Genomic DNA, 27,839 nt, shown 5'->3' on the forward strand with positions numbered 1-27,839 from the left:
GCTGGTTGTCAGCGTCATAACGAAGACATTAAAGCCGTATCCTGGTGCAGCGACTGCAGTGAACTTGTGTGTAAGTCATGCGCCAGAGCTCATGAAAGGATGTCCCTACCTCACAAAGTAGTACCAATGAAAGAGATACAACAACTCAGTGATTCATTGCTTAAATTGTCCAAGAACTGTGAGAATCACCCCGATCAAAAGACTGTACTGTTCTGTTGTCAACATGACAAAGTAATCTGTGATTCATGTGTACCTGTATCACATAAGAATTGTAAGCCAATCATTTCGATTGAAAAAGCAGCTAGAGGCGTGAAAGATAGTACCGCTATTTCTGACTTAGAGAGAAGATTGGACAATCTAAGTAAAGTAACAGACAACATACTCGGTAAAACAGGGATAACACTTAACGATTTGACAAAAAGTCGAAATAATATCAAGAAAAGAGTGACAGAAATGAAGCAAAGAGTTCTCGCACATTTAGATAAGATAGAAGCAGATATACTTAAAGACATTGATAACAAGTATAAATACTGTAATGACACGGTATCCAGAAATGAAGATGGCGTCAAATCCAGCATTGATTCATTGTCTTCATGGAAAAGAGATCTTAAATCACTAAAGCAAAACACATCAGAAATCCATTTATTCCGAGCAGTTAAATTTCTAGATGCGAAAACCCACCAAAAGGAATTGGATATCAGAGAAATTCAAAAAGCTACTGTCCCTATACTAACATATCATCCTCCAGAAGAAGAATCGAACATGAAGAAATTAATCCAAGACTTGGGAACAATAACGGTAGACAATATTCCAGTACCAATGTCTGTATTAGATATTGACCAACAAGGTCTGTTTCTCATCAAAAACGAAAGAAAATTGTCGTTAACACATTCCATCCAAACCACGAAATTAGGCGATGAAGTTAGTATTGCTAGTGGTTGCTTTATTCCTGGTGAAAGTTTACTCCTTGGTGATTCGATCAAAACAAAACTTTATGTTTGTAAACTTGATGGATCCAAACCCAAAATAATTAATTTGAATTCTTTACCACAAAGTATTACCTTGTATGACAACAACCATGCTTTAGTATCTGTAGGTCATGAAGGTATCCAGATCATTAACCTGACAACATTAAAGCCTGGAAGGATAATTAAAGTGGACGGAAATTGTTTTGGTATAACTAGTGTAAAGGATAAGATCTGGGTAAATAACCAAGATAACACTCTTATCAGTATAGATATCAATGGTAAAGTTCTCAATACAATTCAAACAATATTTGATACTTTTCATATATGTGCTAACAAAGATGGTGATGTCTATTGTACAGACAGAGATAGTGATAAAGTCTTCGTTGTTACATCGGATGGAAAAGAACGTGGGATATACAGTAGTCCTGACCTGAAAGATACTCGTGGTGTGGCTGTAGATGACCGTGGTGATGTGTACGTATCAGGGTATAAATCAAACAACATACATAGAATATCTAATGACGGACAGAAACATGATATCGTCCTGACAGCAGAAGATGGTATCAATCAACCGTACGGATTATCTTACAACTGTGAAACGAGAGAACTGTTAGTTATAAACAAAATTTGCAAATCTATTGAAATTTATAAATCACAATGACACTGTCAGACAAGGGTCCGCTGCTGTGAAGCGTTATTATTTCTATTGACGATTTACATCAACTAGCAAACAGACAATATTAATATGTTAGGGGAATTTTTTATTTTTGTACTATTTTCACTGCACTTGTTTTAATCAGACAAATAGGGTACACGACAACTCGTACTTTCGGCAAGTCGTACTCAACCAACTCGTACCCTATTTTTACCAACTCGTAACCATGTTTTATTTGATATTATTTATCAAGTTTATATGCATAGTTATTGTAACTTTCTTTCGTATATTATTATATAGCAAAATACAAATAAAAAAACCAACTTTCATTGTTAATAAAATTCAATCATAATTGTTTTAAATAAGCTTATAAAATGATAATCGTTATAATCATTAGTATTCCTTAGAATTGATTGTTTGAAATTGTTTGCACGGCAATTTATTTGATATGCACATTAAAATAATTATGAGTACACAATATGCTAATCAGTGGTCATTAGTGGATAACATACCTACAAAAATAGAATGGATTTGTTAAAAGTAGAATAAACAGAGAGAAGTAAATGCGCCTCTCGTAATTCTTCTAAATATTGGCTTAATTTTTATTTTAACTTTTATAATAATTGAGGTCAATACGTATATAAATGATAGTAGTATTGTGATGAAATATACATTTTAAAATACCTCATAGTCGGCTATAATGACCAGTAAAACAATTCAAACAGAAAACGAACTGACTGCCATACTTATATAAAAAAAAAGAACAAAAAACAAAGTGTTAACACATCAACAAACAACGTGTTTATCGCAATATTCAGTAAAAAATCTCTTCAAATATTCTAAGGATCGAGCACACCTTGACACTTGAGGATTTTTTTTCATATACAAATCCTATCAGTAGATAAATCAGTAGGTAAATAATAAAATATGAAGCATTATAATGTTAAAAATATTTTCTACTAACACGAAAAAACTAAGACATGTTCAACGCAATGTTCAGTAAAAAATATCCTTTTCATATTCTATGGATCTACCTCAGGGTGCACTGGGATACTTCAGGGAGTTAAAATATCCATATCTACGGATATAAACGTAGAAAACTTATATTATAATGCTAAAAAAATATTGGTTACGACTTAGTAGAAGTACGAGTTGGTAGAAGTACGAGTTGCCGAAAGTACGAGTTGGCTGAGTACGAGTTGCCGAAAGTACGAGTTGACATGTATCCAAATACTATATGCACTGTGTACATATGAATCTGTTTTAATATCAAATTTGGCACATAACAAAACAAATCTTTCTTATTCGTCTAGTTCATTAAGGTGGTACCTAACACTACAGGGAGATAACTCTGTAAAATCAGCAAAACGTTTTAATTACGTTGTGTTGTTAAGGGAATATTAAGCTTCTCAATGATCAAAATTAGTGATTGTCAAACTACTATATAACCAGTGTAATTTTTCTGATAAATTAATTGGTTCAAATGTTTTGAAATTTTGATAATTTTGTCAAAAGGTCAAAGTAAATACTTCGTCATAATTTCATTAAAATTAAACGAGCCAAATTAATTTTCGTGAAGGTGTTAGGTATCACCTTAAATGCAAGGTCAGAATTGTCAATCTGTTGTTAATGAACTTTTAAACAAAATTATACCTTTCTCAGCATAAACAATGAGTAGACTTTGGGAGTACATAAATCAGAAAATTAAATTTTCATATTGGTTCATTCAGAATCATCCCCTTTTGCTCTGCTAACCTGATCCAAAAACAGTCGTTTGCTTCTCCCAACCAATTTGAATCACTCTTTTGTTTCAAACTTGATAAAAAATACTCTCTAAAACAATACTTGGCCAAAATTATATATAAAAAATAGTGTACAAAAAAATGTATGGAGTCTTAGATGCATGATTTTTTTATTCGTTGTTAGAGGCTTTGAAATAGCTGTGGTTTAACTGGTAGTATTCTCAGATCTGTTCCTAGCGTCTTTTTGTTATCTGAATGTACAAGTACCTGTCCACGTCCACTTCTATTTTTGTCCATCTGATGTGTTAAGCCTTTTTCAACTGATTTTTATAGCTCGTTCTTATGTTGTACTGTTATACCACTGTCCAAGGTTAGGATCCCGCTAACATGTTTAACCCTGCCACATTGTATATGTATGTGCCTGTCCCAAGTCAGGAGCCTGTAATTCAGTGGTTGTCGTTTGTTTATGTGTTGCATATTTGTTTTTTTGTGCAATTTTTATATAAATTAGGCCGTTAGTTTTCTCGTTTGAATTGTTTTACATTGTCATTTCAAGGCATTTTATAGCGGACTATGCAGTATTGGCTTTGCTCATTGTTGAAGGTCATACAGTGACCTGTAGTTGTTAATTTCTGTGTTATTTTGGTCTCTTGTGGAGAGTTGTCTCATTGGCAATCATACCACATCTTCTTTTATTATATTAGTTATCAAAGAAACCAAAATTTAGAGTACACATTCGTATTGAACACAAAGACACTTCAGGGCGGATCTGCTAAATAGATGCTGTTAAAAAAAACAACCTGAAAGCAACCAACTACTTGGACCTACTTAGTGGCCAAAAAGATAGTGAGACATCGTTTTCTGTGATTTCGTTTAGACAAAGGAAACTCAGCTATTGGTTCGCAACAGTCTATTATGACTATTCTAGTGGATTGATGACTTGGCAAATCTCAGAATTTTTCCTGTATTATGATTTTATAAACTAAAACAAGTATCGTTTTTCCTCATGTCTTGCATGATTGGTATTCCTCATTCGTCATTTGACTTTAAGGGAATGCACCTTTGGTTTTATAAATATATCAGGATTGAATACTTTTATGAAGTTTCACCAGAATAATAAACATACACACTTCTTGAGCTTCTTAATCACACTGAAAATGTAGACTAAATTCCAAGGTGCAAATAATTTTTCTGGCAATATACAAGATTTTGCTATGGACACATACTTGAGTGAAGTCTTTGACACCATTAAGTAGCCTCCTTCTGAATTAAGCTGAACTAAAATAAAAGCTGTATGTTTTTGAATGGATAACAAAACTTATAAGTACAGGGGGAGGGTTGAGATCTCAAAAACATTTTTAAACTCACTGCATTTTTGCACCTCTACAAAGTCAGGAGCCTTCTGGGTTTGTTAGTCTTGTATGATTTTTAATTTTCATTTCTTATATATATTTCAGAGTTAAGTATGCTGTCCATTATCACTGAATTAGTACACATTTTTGTTAGGGAGCTGGCTTGAGCATGCCTTTATGTGCAGATTTTCTCGATGGTGAAGACCCATTGGTGGCCTTTGGCTGTTTTCTACTCTTTGATCAGGTTGTTGTCTCTTTGACACATTCCCCATTTCCATATTCATTTTATATTGCCCTAAAATATCCTTTGGTATTATTTGGGTTATAATGAGAAGATTTTGTGGCTCATATAAAACAATCTGGTGATGATGTGGCAATAAACTGGATCTTTAAAAAAAAAGGACTGTGGAATTTGTTTAATAAGTATCTTTATCATTAACAATAACATCCATAATGTATCTTTAAATTATGTCAGACTTTACACGGTTTGAAATAATATAACATGGCTGTTGTTTAAGATTCTCCATTGTATATCATATGTAAACAGCTAACTGAGATTAAAATCGTTTAAAAAAACGTTAACTTTCCAATATTCACTTTGACAATAACAAGTTTGTAGCTTATATTCTTGATCCATCCATTACTAAAACTAATGTTCTCAAAAATAAAAGTTGTTTAACGTCTATCTGTTTTGCCTTGCTTTCGTTTTCCAGCGAAGAGATGTTTAGGTTTCATGTCGAGGATAACTCTGTCTCCTTCACCCTTACGAGCTTGATGATTCCTGGCTTTCTGTGCATTCATGGCAATCTTCTTTACTTTCTTAGCCATCTGTGGAATAGAAATTAATCATCCTTTACATTGTATTACATCGTTTATAACAGTACAGGTGCTAATTATAGATTACAGGGGTTAATATCATTGGTTCATTTACTCTCACCCCCAAGGGTGACTGGGGGATAGAAATATGGTCACTTGGGTCTTCTTCCAACCGGCAGTAAAATGCATGCCGAAGTGGGGCGTCCGTTTTGCTGTGCGGGATGTATCAAGTTCGCAGTCACGTCCGGTCAGATTGGGGACGTTAAATCCAATGCCTCGTGTAAAGAGAGTGTCACGCTCTTTGCACGTTAAGAACCCTTGCAACAACTCTTTGAGGGGTCCGTAGGTGGCCTGTTGCAAGGCAAAATTTCTGTCCCTATCCAATATACCCTCATTTCCAGTGGCAGTCCAAATTTCCCTGACCATCATCCCATATGGCCTGTTTTATTTCAAGACCTACCTATAGTATTTATTGTGAACTTGTTCTCATCCTGAATATGCATGAAATACTTGCCACTGGACGTTAAGCAACCAACAATCAATCAATCATTTACTCTCTTAATACAGGTGCTAGTTGCAGTTGTCTGGGGTAAATATTATTGGTTGATTTACTCTTTTAGTATAGCTATATAGGTGCTAATGACAGCTGTCAAGGGTTAATATAATCTGTTCATTTATGCTTTGCTGGTAATTTTGTGCTGAACCACTGTTTCTTCAAAACCATGCTCAATTTCTAGTTTTTTTTAACCATGCTTAACTTCATGAGTTTTTACTTTACTCATATTTGTAATGTAATTTTATGCAAGAAAATTGGTTCTAAGTTTAGATATACTAGAACACACCCGCGAAATCACGGGCATTCAGAGCGTGGTTGAAAGTATGAAAAGTATTGTAGGAAGAATTTTGTAAAACATTTAATGACTGGAAAATTTCAGGAACATAGGTACTTGGGGACAGGAAAATGTTTTTTTTATATCCCTCCTTTATTTCCAAAATTCCATTTTTTTTGTTTTTTTAATTTCAATATGAACATACATTTAGTATATTATGAACATTCAAGTCAGGAGCCTGTAATTCAGTGGTTGTTGTTTGTTTCTGTCTTACATATTTTTTTTGTACATAAATAAGGCCGTTAGTTTTCTCGTTTGAATTGTTTTACATTGCATTTTGGGCCTATTATAGCCGACTATGCGGTATGGGCTTTGCTCATTGTTGAAGGCCGTAAGGGTGACCTATAGTTGTTAATTTCTGTGTCATTTTGGTCTCTTGTGGAGAGTTGTCTCATTGGCAATCATACCACATCTTCTTTTTTTTGTAATAATGAATTTCTGTAAAAGATTTAATTGAAGGAGAATTTCAGAAAAGGTATCAAAATTAAGGTGCTTTGGGACAGGACAATTGTTTTTCTAGCCCAGCTCTTCCTTTATTTTTCAAAAATTCCCATTTTTTAAAAATTTCTATTAACATTAATAACACATGCATACTTTTAACGCTTAACTGTATGATAAACATTCATGACTATAAATAAAGTGTTTGCTTTTTTCTTTCAATTCCAGTTTACAAATCGATTCACGGCGGTCATTTCTATATTATACAGACTCTCTCTATTTAGTGAACTCTGTGACCGCTGTGGATAGTAAACTTGAAAAAGATAGCAGATAGAAAATACACTTATATGTATGTTCAAAGAATACAGAAAAACGCAAACCGGAAGTCTAATAACACTTAAAATTTCTACCAATGACGGAATCAATATCCGGATGCGTTTTTTTCTTGTTTTTCTCCCAAAATAACTCAATCTGAATAATCATATAAATGGATGACAAATGTGACTATGCACTGCCCCAATAGGACACAGAGACATGATGATTACTTTATTGTGGAAAGAAGAGAAGAGACACACAAAATGAGGTCTTCTCATTTAATAGTATAGATGTTAATTCCTTCTCGACAGCATACATTTTTCATCAATAACATCTGGAGTACAAAAGTGCATGCCATTTTGCCGTTAAATGTACATAATTTGTATGGAGAGTTGTCTCATTGGCACTCACACCACATCTTCCTATATCTATGACCCTTAAATGGACAAATGTGACGTGTATCTTATCTTAAATTTTGTTTTAGCAGAAAAAGGATATTAGCCTACCACAGGATCTCTGACACCAGACTGGTCTCTAGGTACTGTTCTTGATCTACTCCTTGATCTGCTCTTGGTATCCACTTCCATCGACTGCTCTCTCTTACGTTTCAGAGCTTTTTTGGTGACACTGCGGGATCTGGCCCTTCCAAGATGTGTCTAAAATTATATAATTTACATATGAATAAAGAAAACAAGTGAATAATTTCATTCAAATATTCTAATATTTAAATATATTGGAATTTTATTTGCACATACAAGTTACTCTTACAAGTGTTACTGAGCATTGTTTAACATAGCTACCAGTTTTTCGATAATAGCCAAAACTACATAAAACAGTAACACCTAATTGCAAACTACAAAAAGGGTTGTGAAAGTTTCATAATAGATAGATCTGGTAATGCTCATATCTTTCTCCAGTGTATACTTTAATGTACATCCCATAGTTCTCAAGATGACAGGGAAAAAAACTGCAAAACATGGATATTTCACCAGCAATAACTCCAAAACAGGTTGACAGATTTTTTTCTTCAATTTTCAGGGTAGATACTTCTTATCAGGATGGTCCATTTTGTTTTACAGTTTAAACCTAGCTCTTATAATTTTTGCAATAATTCCCAATGACTATTAAAATTTACAAGGTGGCCATGTTGGTTTATTAACCTGGATGGAAGTAACAAACTATTTAGTTGTCATCTTATCAAAGAAGCTACAAACTTTGGTTTCAAACCATTGAGCAGTTTCAGATGATTAGATTTTAAAAGAAAAGTTAACAAACAGAACAATTAACTTCAAACCACTATTTCCATCATATGAAAGAAATAAATGCATTTTTGGAGTGTAATAGAATTTTCATATATGCAAGAGCATATTAAGTATGAAGGTCAATAACAAAATGTAGTGAGATCTATAATTTTAGTAAATGAGTTGAATATTGAAGACAGTATTCTGTTAAATCTGACAATAATTATTGGTGCCTGGCAGTTTACTGATAAATCTGACAATAAGTGTTTGTGCCTCACTACCATGCCTGGCAGCTTACTGAACTTACTTCATCATCATCAATGTCCACATCAACACCAAGTTCTCCCATTTCTGAGGTCATTCTCTTTGTGTCTAATTTTTTGGCAGTTCTCGGCAATCTTGGTTTTTCAATAGTTCTCTTTTCTCTAGACTCCAAAACAATTATTTTTCTTTTCTCTCTTATTCTACAGTATAAATTCAACATCCAACAATGAATATAAGTATCAAATTTCCATATCTTATTTCTTACAATCACAGTTTTTTTACTCTCTTTTCAAAATTGAAACTGATATATTTTTACATTGTCATATTAAAAATCTGATTCAAATTGCTGTTTCATTTTAAAAACCAAAAAAAATATATCTGAAAACATGTTTAAAGAATTGATAATTGGAGAATCTAATGCATTTTGGGTAATATTTTCAAAAAATTCAGTAAAACTTTGTGATGGGTTAACAGCATCCTACAAATTGACCATACTACCAATGGTGGAATGTTTTTTTCTTTATACAAAATAAAGAAATGACCTACCTTCCTCTAATCTCCTGCTCATTAGAGTAGCATGACCTATGACCTACCTTCCAGCCGTTGCTCTAATCTCATGTTCATTAGAGTAGCATGACCTACCTTCCAGCCGTTGCTTTAACCTCCTGCCCAAAGTAGCATGACCTATGACCTACCTTCCAGTCATTGCTCTAATTTCCTACCCTAAGAAGTAGCATGACCTATGACCTACCTTCAAGCCGTTGCTCTAATCTCCTGCCCAAAGTAGCATGACCTATGACCTACCTTCCAGCCGTTGCTCTAATCTCCTGCATTTCTTCGTCTTCCTCACTCTCTTCATTATTATAATAACCAGCCTGTTCTCTCAATTCTTCTTCCTTCTCTAAGGCATCTAATTTCTACACAATAAAATCAATTTTAATTATCATATATTTTAAATAATATTATTAATCAACTTTTGTACGACTTTTATTATTTTTTTGTGCATTGCAATTATTTGCTGTTTTACTGAATATTGATCTTCCTTTAAACAATATGTCAATATACATAATTACGTTATCTATGCAAATTAGGAGATGTTTTGAATGCAAACTTGTAATCAAACTTATCTTATCATGTCTATAATTATAGATAATCAAATGTATTTTGACCAAGAACTTGTTTCTCAGCTATGATCTCATCGAAAAGCAACAGCCCTCAGCTGAAGTGAAGCCGATACCTTCCCCAAGTTTTCAAGACCATTGATATTTGGTTTATTCTTATTTTCCTATGCAACATCAATGATGTATTATCATTAATTCATTCATCCATTTTCTCCCAACTGAGACACAGGAGAAAGGTGATATGGAAAATTATTACAATAAAAATTTGAAGCAAAATTTTTGAACATAATGATATTTCAAGATTGTCAAGGTTTTGAAAATATCATATATAATAAAAGTTTATAAAATAAGAGGGAGTTTCTATGCTTCAATTTCATTAAAAATCATATACCGAGATAAAATGGCCAAAACACTTCTAAACATTTTATTGCCATTTTTTAAGACATTTACAAACTCAATTTATTCAACTGAGAAAAAATCCATCTCAGATCCAAGATCTGTTTAAGAAATTATCAATAAAGTAGAATAATTGTCTTCTTATTGTGTAATTGCTAATTATCAAACATAAAACTGTACCTCCATAATTTCTGGGTCAATGAAATCTGCAACATTGTGACCTTGCCATATTTCTGGTATTTTGTCATACTTTTCTCCCTCCTTAAGTAAATCCCAGTGTTCTGAAACAAATATATACTCAGTGTAATAAATATTAATAAATAAAAAAACAAGAATGTGTCCATAGTACACAGATGACCAATCAGTACTATCATTTTCTATGTTTAATGGACCGTGAAAATGGGAGAAAATCTATAATTTGACATTGAATTTAGAAAGAACATATCATAAGGAACATGTGTACTAAGTTTCAAGTTGATTGGACTTCAACCTCATCAAAAACTACCTCGATCAAAAACTTTAACCTGAAGAGGGACGAACCGACAGAAGGATGGATGGACAAACGGACCTACAGACCGGAAAACATAATGCCCATAAATGAGGCATAAAAACTTGTATCAAAAAGTATTATAGTTCTTATCATGTTTAGGTGACTTTTAAGGTAGCACAATACAAAGATTTTTTTACTTTCAATCACTTACCTTTGAAATGCTGTAACTTTCTTAAGAATGCATTGAAAATAATAAAAGAGGTATACATAGATAGATAAAAGATTAATCTTTTAAATGAATGCAATATTTTTATTATGCAATCATTATGTAATCAATTATTATGTAACTAGTGGCAAAATCTGGGTAAGTTCACTTGAATGAATTTAGCTCTATCATCTCTCTAACTATACAGAAAATTTTAACGAAATCTTAATCAACACATCATGGGCTTCAAAAGGGTGTCTCAGATTGTCTCTATGGTATTACATTCTCTCATAAATCTCTAATTAGTGTAAACATCCTAACCACATAAAAGAAGATAATGTTTAATTATGTGTTAAATTTGTTCTATAAATTCTATCTGAAATATGAGACACCCTTTTGTAGATAATGGCCATAGGAACAACATGTAATAAAATCAACCCTCTAGGAATACCTATGCAGAAGCTAATTTCATTTGAAAGTGGAAATTTGGTGAAAAATATTTTAGACACAGTTAACATTATAATTGGTTACATAATTGTTGCATAATACTAACATTGCATTACTTTGAAAGAGTAATCTGTTAGCTATCCAAAACTACCACTTTTATAATTTTTCAGGCATTATTAAGAAAGTTACCGCATTTTAAAACTTGGGAGTTGGAGTTATAAAATCTTTGTATTGTGCTACCTTAACATACTTTTGTTTTAATAGTTCTTTTTGTGGGAGACTCTCTCTGTACAAAATATTGTCTCCTTTTCAGCTGTTTTCCTAATTCCAACCCTGCATCCCAGTTGATCAACTTTACAAATTGGATTTATTGTTATCATATATTTGTTCTCACAATAAATATGCATAAAATACTTGCCACATGATGTTAAACAAACAAAAATTAATCTACCACTCTTTTGTGTGTGCATATAGCATTGGGCCAAAATTAAAAATATGTTTGTTTCCCCTCCCCCACCCGGGTCAAAAATAAGCACCCGGGTCAAAAAATTATTTTCCACAAAAAAAATCGAAATTATTTTTTTCCTGAAAATAATTTGTTTCCATTTTTGGAAAGTGCTTGAAAGCAGAAGGATTGATAATCTAAATAAATACACTCGAATTGAGCACAAACAACTGATAAGTGGCCTGGACTGGACAAGTCAAACCATTCATGTGACCATGCTATGACAATCACATCCAGTTAAAAAAAAAAAAAAAAAAAAAAAAAGAACCTGCCTTCCTGGTCTGTTTACAAAGGGTAGACCCGGGGGAGGGGAAACAGACATTCTTTTAAATGTGGCCTTATAAATGACAGTCTCATACTGTACTATGTTCCATCTTTTAATATTATACATGTAATTTTTAGCCATGTTGATTGAACAGAAATCTACAAATTATAATGTTCACATAGTTTTTCAGAGTAATTGGAATGTGTTTGTTTGATTCATTCCATTTTTTTATACCAATATTTAATTTGTCATTATTTAGCATTTTGAGATTTATGGTTAAAACTTTTGCACTTTGGCCTTGACTATCACAGGGTATAGATACACTATTTCTATGCTTACTTCTAAGATCCAGATAATACTCATCACCCATCTCTACTTCAAAATCTCTCTCCTGAAAAGTAGGAGCACCAAATAAAACAAAAGTAACGTCTAGGTGCCATTGATATTATTCTATCTAAATATGAATACAATGCAAGGAATTAACATCATTATCAAAAGACATAACATCACTAATCTTTTAATCTTTAAAATTGTATCAATGTTTTCAACTAGACTTTAAACCTTCTATTTACTAAAAGATAAATTTTTTATAAGATTCTTTTGCTCCAAACTGAAAACTGAATTATTGAGATCTATTATAAGTTTTAAAGATGAACATAAATAAAACACCATGCTATATTCTTCACTGATTTCATTTAGAGATATGCACTCATACATAAAAAATTGATATATGCAGTTACCACCCTATTACTAAACACATGTGAAAAACACATTTTTTTCTGAAGAATACACAATACAATGTTACAATATATTATATTTACCAGTTTTTTCTTGGGTTTATCTGTTTCCATGGCTTTCCTTTTATCCAATATTGCCTGAGGTATACATGGTGGTCGTGCCTAAAACAATCAACTTGATTAAAAACTTCTCTACATTGACAGTATTTCTAAGATACTAAAATAGTCATGTAAATGACTGACACAATATTTCTTAATTTGTTTTCCCTGTCTGTTTAGCATACTTGTTTTTTTAAATCTTTTTAGAGGCTGTCAGTTTGATCTGAGACAAGGTCAATACATATGTAGAGTAGGATGTTTCTGCATTGGTTAAAAAAAAGTCAGATAATTTTACACTCATATCTAAGATGTTGTTTCATTCAGCTTACAATATTATAAGAATGTGTCAATAGTACAAAGATGCCCCTTCCGCACTATCATTTTCTATGTTCAATGGACCATGAAATTGGGTAAAAACTCTAATTTGGCATTAAAACTAGAAAGATCATCTCATAGGGAACATGTGTACTAAGTTTCAAGTTGATAGGACTTAAACTTCATTAAAAACTATCTCGACCAAAAACTTTAGCCTAAAGCAAGACAGACGGAAATGTACAAACGAACAGACACACAGACCAGAAAACATAATGCCCATAAATGGGGCATAGAAATGTGTACATAAATTCCAAGTTGCTTAAATTAATTACTAAGGTTCTAATTTTGCATCTGTAGCCTTATGACATTTGCACAACAATCACTTAATTCTGTGAAACAAGTGTTCTATGAGAGGCTTAAAAATTACAAGAAAAACATTTTATATCCTCTGATGTTTGTGATTCAAAATATGTGTAATTGATTTTAATGGTCTGATATGAATCAGAACCTATACACTGTTTATTTCACTTCAAATATTGATAGATTTTCCATACAATTTCTTTTACATGTATCTCTCATTCAATAAAATTGACAATATCACCCACCTATAATTTCTTTAAAATAAACAATATTTATACATGTTTCTTATTAAAATCAATAAAAACAAAAACAAATTATATAAATATAGGAAGAAGTGGTATGAGTGCCACTGAGACAACTCTCCATCTTAATTACAATTTATAAAAGTTAACCAATATAGGTCAAGGTACGGCCTTCAACAAGGAGCCTTGGATTTAATTTCTACCTGCAAATATTAGAAATAAACAGACCAATTGTTTTACTTTGTCATGTTTGTGTCATTTTAGGCTTTTTTTATAGCTTACAATAAAGCTAGTTTTGCTCTTTGTTGAAGGTCGTACAGTAAGTCATCAATAGTTGCTCATATCCACATAATTTAATCTTGGTGGATAGAGGTCTAATTGTTAAATCATACTACATTGTACATCTTCATCTTCTTAAAATGAAAGGTTAAACATATTGTGATCATTGTACTTACTATAGTATCTCGTTTAGAAGGAACAGCTACATGTAATCTGTTTAGAATATCATTTACTTTCTTTGATTTCATTTTTGTTTCTATCCTGTAAGCTAACAGTCTTTCACAAGCCTAAAATAGAGGTTTCATTTATAGGTGAGATACAAGCCTATTTGATTTTTGTGTTAGGTCTATACTATAGCTTAACAAATCTGAAATATGTATGATTTCTATTTCACTTCTGTAATTTGTAAGACAGGAATAGTAGGTTGATAAGCAGCATGTAACAGTTTCAGAAGTCTAAATATAAATTTGTTGTTCACCTTAATAACCTAAATAAATTGTTAAAAATTTCATAATAATGAATGACAAAAATAAGTTGAATGGCAAACTAAAATACAGCTTCCTTAAAAGACAAAATTGTGACATCCTATTCTAATATAATAAATATATAGACTTTAGCCGGGAAAATACCCAAAGCCAACTGTTTTACAAAAATTTATATTCTGATAATATATTATATTTGTCCTGGTAAATTTATATAGAATATTTTTTTCATTTTCATTCAAAAAGTATATTTGCATTCAGTGTTTTCAAGGACAAACAAAACTGTTTGTGAGTACTGTAGGTAAAGATTGCCATCAGTTTGTATTGTAAACAACCAACTGCTATAGGGATACAACTATCAAATTATGATGCATCTCATGGAATAACTATAAGTAACTTTTAACACAACATATCTATTAATATACCTACCTGAGACTTGACTTCAAAAACTCCCTCTTCTGTCAGAGTACTCATCTGTAATACTGGTATATCTTCTGTCTTAAACTCCTCAAATATTTGCTGTAATCACATCAAATGTATATGTATTATTTCTATTGATGCTTATTTCTTAAAAGTTCACGTTTGAACAAACAACAACGACTTTTTTCAAAATTCCAATTAAATATGAATGTATTCATGGGATGATGGGACATAGATCCCCTATTTGTAAATATACTACAAATTCAGCAATTTTTCAGTTTGTAAAGGGACATAACTCAGGAACATTGAAAGTGACCACCAAAATTCAAACTTGATCTGTGTTTGGTGGTAATAAACATTGTGTATAAGTTTCTTTACATTTGATGGAGGCAAACCAAAGTCAAAGAACAGAAATTAATTTTGGGATGCACAGACAAAGGTAAAACATAATGCCCCTGCCACTGCGATAGAGGCATAAACAGGGAAGTTTAATAAGTATCACTTTTAACTTCAAAAGAAAAAAAACAAAAGTGATAGTTCAAGTTTTAATATGAAATAAAGGAGATGAACATTATATTTGAATTCAATAATTTCAATACTCTGTAATGGTTATTGAAATCATATACATTGATAAGGAACTCTAATCAATCTTTATCAAATCTGTGTGTAAAAGTTTAAAAACAACAGAATATTTTGTGGCATTTTATTCATTCTCACTGTTTACATGTGTTTTTGTCTGTAGAAACTAAATGTATACATTGTATAATGTTGTTTTTTTTAAATTAGTGTGTACTAGCTTTTACCATTCTTATGTTATATTAATGTTTTATAGTAATATTTATGATGATTAGTTATGAGGTTTAATGGTGGATTCATTTTCATTCCATAGCATCAACAATTTCTGCATACAAGGCTTTAGAATATTTTAAGTTTAGGGCTATTCCAGAAAAAAATGTAGGGGGGTTGGAAGGCACATTATATTAATAATATTGGTGATGGATATCAGAGCAACTTTTCACACTATAATTTTCAATTACAATTGTCTGGGTGGCGGGTGCTGACAAAAACTGCCTTCCAACCCCCCAACCCCCCTACATTTTTTTCTGGATAAATATGTAAATTCATTGTTCACATTTACCCCACTAATTATGAATCCATAGAAAATTTTCATTTGAAATATGTATTTTCTTCATCTCAATCATTGTCAATCAAACATTTTGTCAAACAAACTCAGTTTTGCATTAAGCTTTAAAACTGATTTCCATGATTTCAAATTTTTACTGGTTTATTCATATACAGAAAGTTTAATTTTGAAACATTTATGATGATTTATATATACATAAATTTTCACTCTTCAAATCTAGTAAAGATCCTGAAAATTAGTAGGTTTACAGAATATTGTAATATAAGCAGAGTGGTCTCATTGGCACTTATACCACATCTTCTTATATCTATCACATTAAGCCAGGTAAAACTAATGACACTATATATGTTCTTACCTGTTTATCTTGTGAGAGTTCATCCAACTTGAGAACATCTATTTTGTTAACACATACCATTAAAGGTTTGTTGGCGAATAATGGTTTTATATTGTTGAACAATTCTAACTGTAATAGATAGAGCAGAATGTATGAAATAATAGAGCACACTTCTAATGGTATCCTTTTTATTCCAAGTACAAAGCTAAATCAACACAAGAACAAAATATATGTGCACTTCAATAAACATACTTAATTATTTTTCAATTATTCTGTATATATCTTGGTAATTATTACTGTGTATCAATTAAAAATCATGATTCTAATTATAAAAAGCTATGGACTATTCCAAAAATAAATTATAAAAAGAAGTACCTGTTGTTCTAGTGAATGTCCACACTGTTCAGATACATCCATTACATACAGTACAGCAGCTCTAAGATGGGCCAGAGCTGTAATAGCCTGCATTTCTATTGTGTTTCTGTCCTCTAAACTATGATCTAATATACCGGGTGTATCCACTACCTGTTAGTAAAGCAATCAAAATTTACCAAAGTTTTATTCTAATTATAGCTACTTATCATTTTGACTCAATACAAATTCCTTCATTCATACAATTTTAATTATTAAACAAAGATTAATTCATTCATGCACATATTACATATATATTAAATGTACATTAGTAAATTTAAAAAAAATCATGACATTAGAAATACAAGCAATGTGTTGTATAAAACTGTTCTGATAATATTAACCAAGATGGCAAAATCCTAAGATAAATAAAGAAAAAAGATCTTTTATGATTTATATGATATTTCAATTAAAAACATCTCCTTGTCAAGAAATTCCTGAACACTAATCTATTTTGTTATGCCATCAGTTTGGACAGAAAGCATTCCATCTGATTGATCTGAAGTCTTGACTGATAAAGTTTGATGATTTTTGGTGTTTTAACATTACTTTTAAGCACCACATTAAGGCTATTTTGTGCCGCCAGTTTTTAATGTTGGAGAAAGCCGGAGTGCCCGAAGAAAACCACTGACCTTCGATAGGAAAACTAACAATCTTTGTCAATTAAGATTGGAGTCGAGTGCACCCCCATGAACGTGGTTCTAACTCACAACCACACTGTTGACTGGGTAGTGATTACACTAACTACTTAGACCACTCGGCCACCGAGGACCCTGACTGATAAAGAGAGAGGTAATTCAGTATTCTTTCTATGACCTTAAAGTCGATAATAGGATATTTTTTTTGGAATGATGTATGAACTTAATTAAAAAGTTTGTAATAAGACAGACCTGCCATCTGAGATATTTATAGTCTGTGTGTCCTACATATAATGACTTTGTTGTAAAGGCATAAGGTTGTACTTCTACATCAGCTCTTGTAATCTGAAAATTAAAAATACTGATATATCTAATACACTAAATAAACAAGAGGCTGTCACAACGACAGCAAACCGGATTTATTAATATTTATTTGTGTCCTGGCAATATCACAAGAACCATTACTGATGAATGGTGAAAGTGAAAATCGTCAATATCAAATTTGGCCTCCATTTTGTCATCAGTATCAACATATTAAAATTTGAAATCTTAGATTGAATGGTTCATGAGTAAATGCAACAACGTGAATGGAAACACCATTTTACAATCTTTCAAGAACCATAACGCCTGAACGGTAAAAGTCAAAATCGTCATTATTGAACTTGACCTCTATTTTGTCATCAGTAACAACATATAAAAATTTCAAAAGCTTTGGTTGAATGGTTCATGATAAAATGCACGGACACGACTGGAAACACCATTTTTCAATCTTTCAAGAACCATAACTCCTGAACGGTAAAGGTCAAAATCGTCATTATTGAACTTGACTTCTATTTTGTCATCAGTTACAACATATTAAAATTTGGGAAGCTTTGGTAGAACAGTTCATGCATAAATGCACGGACACAACTGGAAACTCCATTTTTCAATCTTTCAAAAACCATAACTCCTGAACGGTAAAAGTCAAAATCGTCATTATTTAACTTGACCTCCATTTTGTCATCAGTAACAACATATTAAAATTTGGGAAGCTTTGGTAGAACAGTTCATGCGTAAATGCACGGACACGACTGAAAACTCCATTTTTCAATCTTTCAAGAACCATAACTCCTGAACGGTAAAAGTCAAAATCGCCATTATTGAACTTGACCTTCATTTAGTTGTCAGTAACAACATATTAAAATTTTAAAAGCTTTGGCCGAACGGTTCATGAGTTAATGCACGGACAACATTTGATTGCCGCCCGCACGACCGCCCGACTGCCCGACCGCCCGGCCGCCCACCGAGCATCCCCAAATCAATAACCGACATTTTTGTCACAAAAATCCGGTTAATAAAATAAGTATAAAATTAAATATATGCACTGATATACAGGACGTTATTTTTCTCTTTTGAATTTATAAATAGTTTGGAATCTGGAATCTTTAAAGTTTACTACACAATATGGTTTTTGCTCATTGTTGAAGACCATAGTTACATGTAGTTGTTTACATCTTCATCTTTTTTCCTTTGGTGGATATTTGTCTAATTTGCAATTATACCATATCACCTAATTTTTAAATAAAAATGGTACATGTGAACCACAGATGAGCATTTGTTCCGTATTGAGAGCATGAGTCAATGTAAATTTTAAATGACAAACTTTGCTTTGGGTTCCTTCAAGAGTTTCTACGCCATCCTTTCTTGTCCAAAACAGAAAATCTTAAGTTTGGTCTGGAAATGAACATAATTGACAAAAAAAACTGTATAGATCTGTAAACAAATTAATTCTATTATCTTGGCTGTGTATATGACTGAGTTTACAGGTACACATATATAGAAACAAACTATGACTGAATACCTTATTTATGAAACTAGATTTGCCAACATTAGGGAATCCACATATAAGTAATGTTCTGGTATTTGGATCTATCGATGGTAACCTTGATAAATGTTGTCGGACTTGTTCTAGGTATTCCAAGCTCTGTTTCTGTCTCTTCATAATAGTACACATTCTAAAACATACACATAATGTAATATCAAAATGGTACACAATTCTAAATCATACATATAATGTCATATCAAAATGGTACACATTCTAAAACATACAGATAATTTCACAATAAAAAGGTACATATACAAATTCAATAATCAGCTGATTAATAAACAGATCGAAAGGAAATAAACAGATCGAAAGGAAATAAATAAAGCAGTTAAAAAAGCCTACAAATTTTGTCCTTGATTTTATTCAGAGCACTAATACTTCAAATTGACAGGAATATTTCCTTACATCGTCATAATTGTCATGTAGCACATTCAAATTCCTGTTCAGCTTGTCTATCTGGTACATAGCAGGATTTATATTGATATCACCATAACATGTTAAATAGCCACCCATCAGCTTTTATTTTGACTAATATTTTATTATCAGCTCAGGGCTCACACTACTTCAGAATTATAGGGAGAAGTGACTTCTCTTTTTGAAACTGATAGGGAGAAGTGGTGAGATTTGAAAGAGAAGTGCTCATTCGTGCGGTGCGCTACAATGTTTGGATTTTACTATAGTATAAAGGGTCATATGTAACTAATGTTCTTTTTATATTATTCAATTCATATCTGAGTACAATTAAAGTAACATTTCAAATTAAAAGTTGTTTAAGTTTTTACTAAGGTTCTTGTGAGAAACTACCAACTAAATATTTAATATCTAGCACTAAAAAAATATTTTTTTATTTCAAAAAATGTAAAGAAATTTTAATATATCAATTACAATTTAATTCAAATCTATCTTGTGTATGAAATTCAGTGTTTCTCATAAAAAAAATAAAGTTATTAAGCTGGGCCATAATATAATTAATAGTCTCAGAGTTAAGCAACTTTGAAACAATCCATAAAAAATATAGAGAATTATATATACACCAATCAATTAGATGTAACCAAAAGTCTCTTAATGCGTGTGGAATACGTAATTTTCCCCTTTGGGATCAATATTCTTCTGTCAGCTGTTCCATCCGTCCGTCCGTAGTAATTATTGTAAAAGTACGGATTTCGGTCATAGCTGGTCCGGTTCAGATCCGTAATTTAGAAATCGGTCAATGGCGGACGATTGCAAGAAAATTTACAAAAATAAACGATGTTTGACAAGTTATTTGGAAAGGAACATGACGTTTTTAATGCAATAAATGGATTAAACATTTACTGGAGGCAACTTTTATCACGTTTAAATGAAGTAACAAACTTATTTTGCCGCCGAAATTTAGGTTGATGTACGCTTTCGAGTAACAAGCACCGGGAACTTGCAGAAATGCACGAAGTGATAAAAAGTTGTATTTTTATCAAATAACCTGCTACACACTGCAAAGACAATGCTTCAACCTCTTTTCTTAAGATAATGAATCGTTTATGTCTAAATTTCTTTAATTATCAATAAAAAATTGATGTTTCACCAACTTGGTAAAAATTGAAAATGTCCGATGTCGGAGGCGACTGAAAGCGAGTATCGTCAAGAACAGGGTGACTTGTTTTCGCTTTTGGGGGTCAGGGAAAGCGAAGTGACGGTCTGGAAAGCGACTTCTTCGCCCAAGTCGCCTGGTAGCGTGAGCCCTGCAGCTACAACATACAATGACAAAAAAAAAATTGAAGAAAAATATATATAGATATATATATATATGGACCATAATTTGCTATTGGGCTCCGTTTCCTATAACTATAGAAAAGTGATAAAATTTGAATTACTGTAAGAAAAGTTGTAACTACATCTAAAGATGCCATTATTTTTATGAACATACAAGTGTATGCTACTCTTCCCTAGAAAAAAAATTGAAATATACGAATTTCAAAGATTCTACAACCGTATTTTTGTGTCGTTTCTCGCGTTACTTTTTGCTTCCGAAGAGCATAACGCTGACTGATTTATAGATAATCGTCACCGGCAAATTCGTAACTTTTGCTTTCAAATAACAAAGAACATCGACCAATAAGAATAGTGAGAAGAAAATGCCGAGAACTATAAGTATTTATGTAGCAGATGTAAGAACAGTGGCGTGATTTTTGTGTCCGATTTCGTAACGCAAATTTTAGATGATGTAATCTGCTTTGTTGTAATAGAATTCTTAAAAACAATATGCAAATATGAACTCTCGCGAGATGTGCAAACAGGTAAATCAGAGATGATTTACATTCTTGTTTTGATCTTCGTAATAATTAAGTAAGAAAATGACGTTATCGTTATGCGTTACATTTCACACGAAACAGAAGTCCAGTTATTTATTAAAATTCTTTTTGTCCTTAAGTTCTAATCATTTCCGGTCATACGTGAAACATGTGACTAACATGTGATCACGCCCTTACAGCCGGACATACGATATACTAGTTCTAAACATTGTTTTTGTTTCCAACGGGATGTTAGCAAACATAATCTGTAGACTTGTTTCGACTTGTTTAAAAAAGGAAAATACAATTTTCAAAGAGATTGCGCCGGGGGGTCTATTATTATTCCTATGCGCATAATGTTACATACGATCTTGTGTGAAAATAAATGCCCAATGACTTGACAAAATCGATTTCAAATTTGACCGACGTTTAAACACACTACGTTTCCCAATAACGATGTAAAGGATCCTTGGAAAATTCAATCGAAATTACGTCTCTTATCATGGTGCCGATGTTCATTGGATTGATTTTGCTTCAGCAGTAAATATTACTGGATATTTTAGGTGAATAAAGATAATTAAATGAAAAATGCATGTTAATATACCGTTACACTAGGAATGTACAAAGTTGGTAACTTTGTCACAATTTTTAATTATTTTTTTTTATTCATGTTCTGCAAACACTTTTCAGAAACGCAATAAACTTGTCAAAGGAAAAGTAAACTTTTACCAGGCATGACTTGAAAGGAAGTACTTTATTGATTTTAGCCCACTAAAGTAGGTTAAAATGTGGAAACCATGTAGATGGTGTACAGGTCACAATTATCACATGGTGCCTATTTTAAAGATTTTAATTCCAAGTTAAAAGTTTTTTTCTTTACTGGATTTAAAGAATTTTACATTGCCAATGATTTGGAATAAATTTTTATAACTGGAATTTCAAAACCAAATATAAATATATTTTTTGGCCAAAACATCAAGATACAACGATTATGGTATCCTGTATCAATGAAGAAAATATGGAAAATTCTGAATAAATTGTACTAATTGTTTTCAAAACAAGCACATATTTAGGAGTTTTATAATACTGTTACATTTAAGATGGATTTTAAGAAAAAGTATACTGTTCAGATTATTTGAAGCAGATTTTGCAATAAAATAAAACAAAAAAAATGCTTTCGGTTTCTTATGGTTTCCTGTCACGTTTTAAAAAAACTTTAATATAACATTGAAAATAGATTTTAAATATTAACATGAAGCAAGTAACACTAGTAATGGTGTTTATTTATGCCTTTTGAATTATATTGTGCAAAATAAAGAAAATAAAGATTGGTTTCCTGTTTGGTTTCCTGTCACGTAAACGGTGAATCAAAATGTATTAATTTTTTCTCGAAAAACTCAATTGTTCCTTTTATACTATTCTAACACCAACACAACCCACAAAATAAAAGTTAAAATTTTAGAACTTATAAAAAAGGATACAAAAAGAAACCAAAGGCCGAATACCAAATTATGGTCCATATATAGGAAATAAAATTGATCAGGAGTTGTCTCCCAAAGACCTAGAACTATAAAGATTTATGTAATTTCTCCAGGTCACAGTGGCACCCATAACAACTATGTTTTGTCAATAACTTGGTTTATATCAGGTTAATTAGTGTAAATGTGTATTCATGTGGTTTTTTTGTTTAAATGTACTTTAATCATTCTAATCATTTTCTGTGCTTTATTTCGTAATTTATTTGATTGTATAGCTCAAACTTTGGGCACCATGATTGGTTAATAAAATTATATATCTATCTATCTATGCATTGTGCGTGTACATGTATGTACATGTATATACATGAACATATCTCTATTCATTTTTTATACACAATTTATCCTTTTCCTCACCCACTGATTATCCTAATTTAATCAGCGTGTGGTTTAATTGATCTCAGTTCTTCATTGGTCAAAATTCAATTATGATGTCAAATTTTTCTTGCTTTTCTCTAAATTTCCTAATGTGACACCATGAAAAAGGTGACCATGCCTGATGACATCACATAGAAAGATCACATATTTTGGCAAATAATTCAAAAAGAAGGATGGAGTTTATCTACATATCTTTTAAAACCATTAAAGAAACAGATTCCACATCAAATCTTGTGCAATACAATATTTATCCACTTTCAACAATTAAATTTTTAATATTTGATACACTGGGCAAGCCTGGTCTTGAGTAGATAAATATCGTATCACACTCGATACAGTGTCACTATGTTTATCCTATTTGTAAGTAATTTGTATATGTTACCTTCCTAGAGCTGCTTTCTTTAGCTGTTTACATCTATATAATGAATCTCCATACTTCAATAGTCTGGAATAGTCTTTAGCAACACTAAAAAAACCAAACATAAAATATGTAGTCTTGTTCATTCAACATGTCCAAGTAAAGTATAATTACAGCTTTATGCTACAGTATGTTGACAAAATTTGTTGCTATGTCTTAACATATCACACAGTAACAACATATTACAGTTCAACAAGGTTTTGAAGTATTATTCTTTACCACTCTCCTATTAATTTTGGGGAATATAAAATTAAGGGAGCAATCATTTAACTCTAAATCCAATAAAACTCTTCCCAATATTTGTTTGACTAAAACATGCAGACAGGATAGAAAAATTAAAAGCATGAACATGATAAACAGAGAAATTAATTTACTTTTGGCAATATCAATAAGAATGCTAGGCTTTACCATGTTTGCCATACTACTTAGGGTCTGCTTCAACTTACTTGTCTACTAAATGCCTGGCAGTATTAATCTGACCGAGAGCCAACTTGTAATGGTCTTTATCATACAATACATTCATCAAATCGGCATAAAATGGATGTACTTCCTAAAATATAATAAAAATGATTAAAAAACAGTTTCAAACCTTCACCATATCAAGAAATTTTGCATTAAAGTCATATGAAACCTCAAATCAAAAAAATATGTATAGTTTTTTTTAACAAAATGGATAGTTATCATTATGAAACTTATATACATAACATGCATAAAACTTTTTCTGAAGAAAATTCTTTAATTTGACCACAATTAGAAGAAGTTTACTTTTTTTAATTGCTTGCTTCCAGGAAGCAATTCAATGACATATTTTCCGTATTCAAAGTGACCTTAGCGTGACCCTACTCATAAAAATTCAGTGACCGCAATACACATTATCTGTCACTAAAATAAACTATTATCTGATTGTACATGTTATACACGTGCTCAATATCCATGCTTATTTGTTGATTGTTTGCTATAAGGTGGCAATTGGTAAACTATGACTTCAGAACTCGACAATTAATGAGCGGCCATATATATTTTCATCTCACAACAGACAAAGAGAAAAAAAATTTACGATCTTTCGATATATGTTTGCATAAAAAGTAATAAATTTGTACACAAAAGACTAAGTATACATGTATGATATATACATGCATTGGTTCAAGAATTGGATAAATTTTTTTTTTACCAGTCACTCGTTTCATATGACTTTAAACATTTTAAAAGGAAGTTTAATGCTAAAAATCAAAGAATCTAGAAATAGCAGGTTTTCAAAATGAAGCCTATTTTAATCGAAATGTATACTTTTTTTGTATAAGATTTTTGTGAAAAAAGGAAGTCTTAATCATGTTAATATGGCAATCTTCTAGACATACACATATGACTAAATACCTACCTCAAGTTTGGGAAAATCTGTTAAGATCTGTGTCAATTTATCGTGAAATGTTTGTTGGGCAAACTTGACTTTACGCATATAAAAATGACGAATTCTGCCAATACGATATTGTTTGTGTATTACAGTTGGTGTCTTCCTCTGTGTTTTGGACAGCACTATGTCTATAAAATCCTGAAAATTATTCAAAAACATTAGATTGTGATTGCCTCTTACTCTTTTAACATCCAGTATTCTAAACTTGCTGACAACCAATTTCATATAATTATTAAAACCAAAGTAACTGCTTTTTTTCTCTTTTGAGAGATCAATCTAATAAACATTGTAGTATCATTAAAACAGTTGCTTACCAAATTTTGAATTATTTGTTTGAACTTTGGAATATTTCCCCCTAAATTTAAAAAAATTGTTTTTGTACAATAAAGTTTTATCTAAAAATTTTCTCTGACAGTCTGTGCTGTGGGACTACTAACACTAAGCTGGGCCCCAAATAGCTACATTTCTGTAATAAGATAAATAAAAGAAGAACATACAACATCTTAGGCAAAAAGGACTTAATGTAATTATAACATGGACACCAGGACATGCCAATATAACTGGCAATGACGAGGCCTACATCCTTGCAAAAACAGCAGCAATGTCAGCTAGGATCAATAAGAAAAACCACTGGAAATAACTTTAAAACACTTCAAGATGTCAAATGGCAGAGAAGATGAGAATTATGCAGAGACCTGTTTGGAAAAATACCAACTACAAAGCACTCAATTTTGTACGATTTCCCAACTAAAAGACATTTCAGCATATTTCACCCACATAGAACTGGCTACACAGAACTCAACTATTATAAGAACCAAGTAAGACAACTAAACCAACGCAGAGTCATGCAACTGTGGAGCACGTGAAACACTTCACCATTTTCCTCATGGAGTGTCCTTGCTATGAGAACAAACGAGAAGATATGTTCAATCAAATATCCAAAGAGCACCCTGAACAGTATGTTTACCAGATTAGAAGGCGAGTTCATAAACAGAATTTGCAGATTTGATACTTCTTTTCCACAATCCCACTCTTAACCAGTGCATACCCTTTTATACGGTCTCACTAATTAGCGACAACAAGAATTTTAGCGACAAGAAGCGACAATAAGAATTATTTTAGCGACAACAAGCAACAAGAAAACATTTTTTTTTTAATTAAAATTAATTATTGCAATAAATATTAAAAGAATATGCAAAAGAAAATAATTTTAGCGACGAAGAAAGTTAAAATTGATAGAAAAAAATGAAACATTATTTAACATGATAATATTTTATCATCTATTATGAATATATATATATAACAGCCAGTATTACGTTTAATTATTGTATTATGAGATTACTTTTCCTTGTGTTTTAGAACATATTATTTATCTTATAATTTGTTTTTTAAAACTCTTTTCGTGCAATATATATTAAGCTCGCAATATTTATCATGTTTATGCATATTGATTGAAGATGAAAGGAAATTAATGACAATCTTGAGCTTTCTCACAAATGTTTCATTTCTTCGTCTATTTATATTATAAAACATTTTAATTAGACATATCTGCTCGTATATTTAAAAAAAAACATTAAATACAAATTTCTTTATATCTAATAAAAAAAAATGTTTTCTTGTCGCTAAATAGTCTTCTTGTCGCTTGTTGTCGCTAAAATAATTTTTGTTGTCGCTTCTTGTCGCTTGTTGACGCTTGTTGTCGCTTCTTGACGCTTGTTGTCGCTAATTAGTGAGACCCCTTTTATAGCACCGAGAAGAAACTACGTTGAGCAAAACACACAATAGAGAAAATTTGGGCTAACAGGCCTCAAGATTGAGGGCAATGAGGAGTGATTTAGCAATCGGGCAAGTTATTATTCAATTTGTATTAAGAAAACTAATTTGCTTAGTTGCCACTTATATTCGTTGATGCTAGCAACTATCAACCAATCTATTATTTAACCCCATCTTTGTAAACATAAATTTTTCATGAACGGCATGTTATAAACATATCGTCGTGTCATATGTTTTCGTATGTCATATGTTTTCGTATCAACCACATTTCGTCGGTTTCGACTGCATACGCGTACATTGTGGCATGTTTTTCTGTTTCTATATTTAGAACAACAACACCACTACAACTTGATATATTTAAAACATATTCAACGTCGCTTTTTAAAGACGTTAGAACAAATTAAATAAAACTGACCTATTTAGCCATTTTTATTTAATGTCAAAAAAACGCATCACTAGAATAGTTGTGGAAAAAAATTCTGAAGGGTTAAAATAAAGTCCAGATATGTTTTTTGCAAGTCAGACACCGGATCTTCAAGACATATGACTGTCATGTGTTTTTTTGGCCGTTTTAATTACAAACCATCGAGTTAAAATTAGCATGGTTCTTATATAAAATGGT

The 27,839-nt window shown here is 31.6% G+C and overlaps 2 protein-coding genes across 2 annotated transcripts in view; one reads left to right on the forward strand and one right to left on the reverse strand.

The window, feature by feature from the left end:
• The window catches only part of LOC139511524 (uncharacterized), a 58,782-nt gene extending 53,296 nt beyond the window's left edge, over nt 1-5,486 (forward strand). The window contains exon 3 of the mRNA XM_071298318.1: nt 1-5,486. Within this exon, the coding sequence (XP_071154419.1) occupies nt 1-1,629 (1,629 nt within the window). The 3' untranslated portion in view covers nt 1,630-5,486.
• The window catches only part of LOC139511523 (GTP-binding protein 4-like), a 23,521-nt gene continuing 800 nt past the window's right edge, over nt 5,119-27,839 (reverse strand). The window contains exons 2-17 of the mRNA XM_071298317.1: nt 25,412-25,582; nt 24,480-24,583; nt 23,998-24,081; nt 19,412-19,565; nt 17,824-17,916; nt 16,898-17,047; nt 16,544-16,651; nt 15,054-15,143; nt 14,319-14,429; nt 12,932-13,009; nt 12,450-12,501; nt 10,379-10,479; nt 9,486-9,598; nt 8,725-8,881; nt 7,683-7,832; nt 5,119-5,545 (exon numbers count right to left, since the gene is read on the reverse strand). Of these exons, the coding sequence (XP_071154418.1) occupies nt 5,393-5,545; nt 7,683-7,832; nt 8,725-8,881; nt 9,486-9,598; nt 10,379-10,479; nt 12,450-12,501; nt 12,932-13,009; nt 14,319-14,429; nt 15,054-15,143; nt 16,544-16,651; nt 16,898-17,047; nt 17,824-17,916; nt 19,412-19,565; nt 23,998-24,081; nt 24,480-24,583; nt 25,412-25,582 (1,869 nt within the window). The 3' untranslated portion in view covers nt 5,119-5,392. The remainder of the gene's footprint in view (nt 5,546-7,682; nt 7,833-8,724; nt 8,882-9,485; nt 9,599-10,378; nt 10,480-12,449; nt 12,502-12,931; nt 13,010-14,318; nt 14,430-15,053; nt 15,144-16,543; nt 16,652-16,897; nt 17,048-17,823; nt 17,917-19,411; nt 19,566-23,997; nt 24,082-24,479; nt 24,584-25,411; nt 25,583-27,839) is intronic.

The sequence above is a fragment of the Mytilus edulis genome, chromosome 2 (assembly GCF_963676685.1).
Source record: "Mytilus edulis chromosome 2, xbMytEdul2.2, whole genome shotgun sequence".
Lineage (NCBI taxonomy): Eukaryota > Metazoa > Mollusca > Bivalvia > Mytilida > Mytilidae > Mytilus > Mytilus edulis.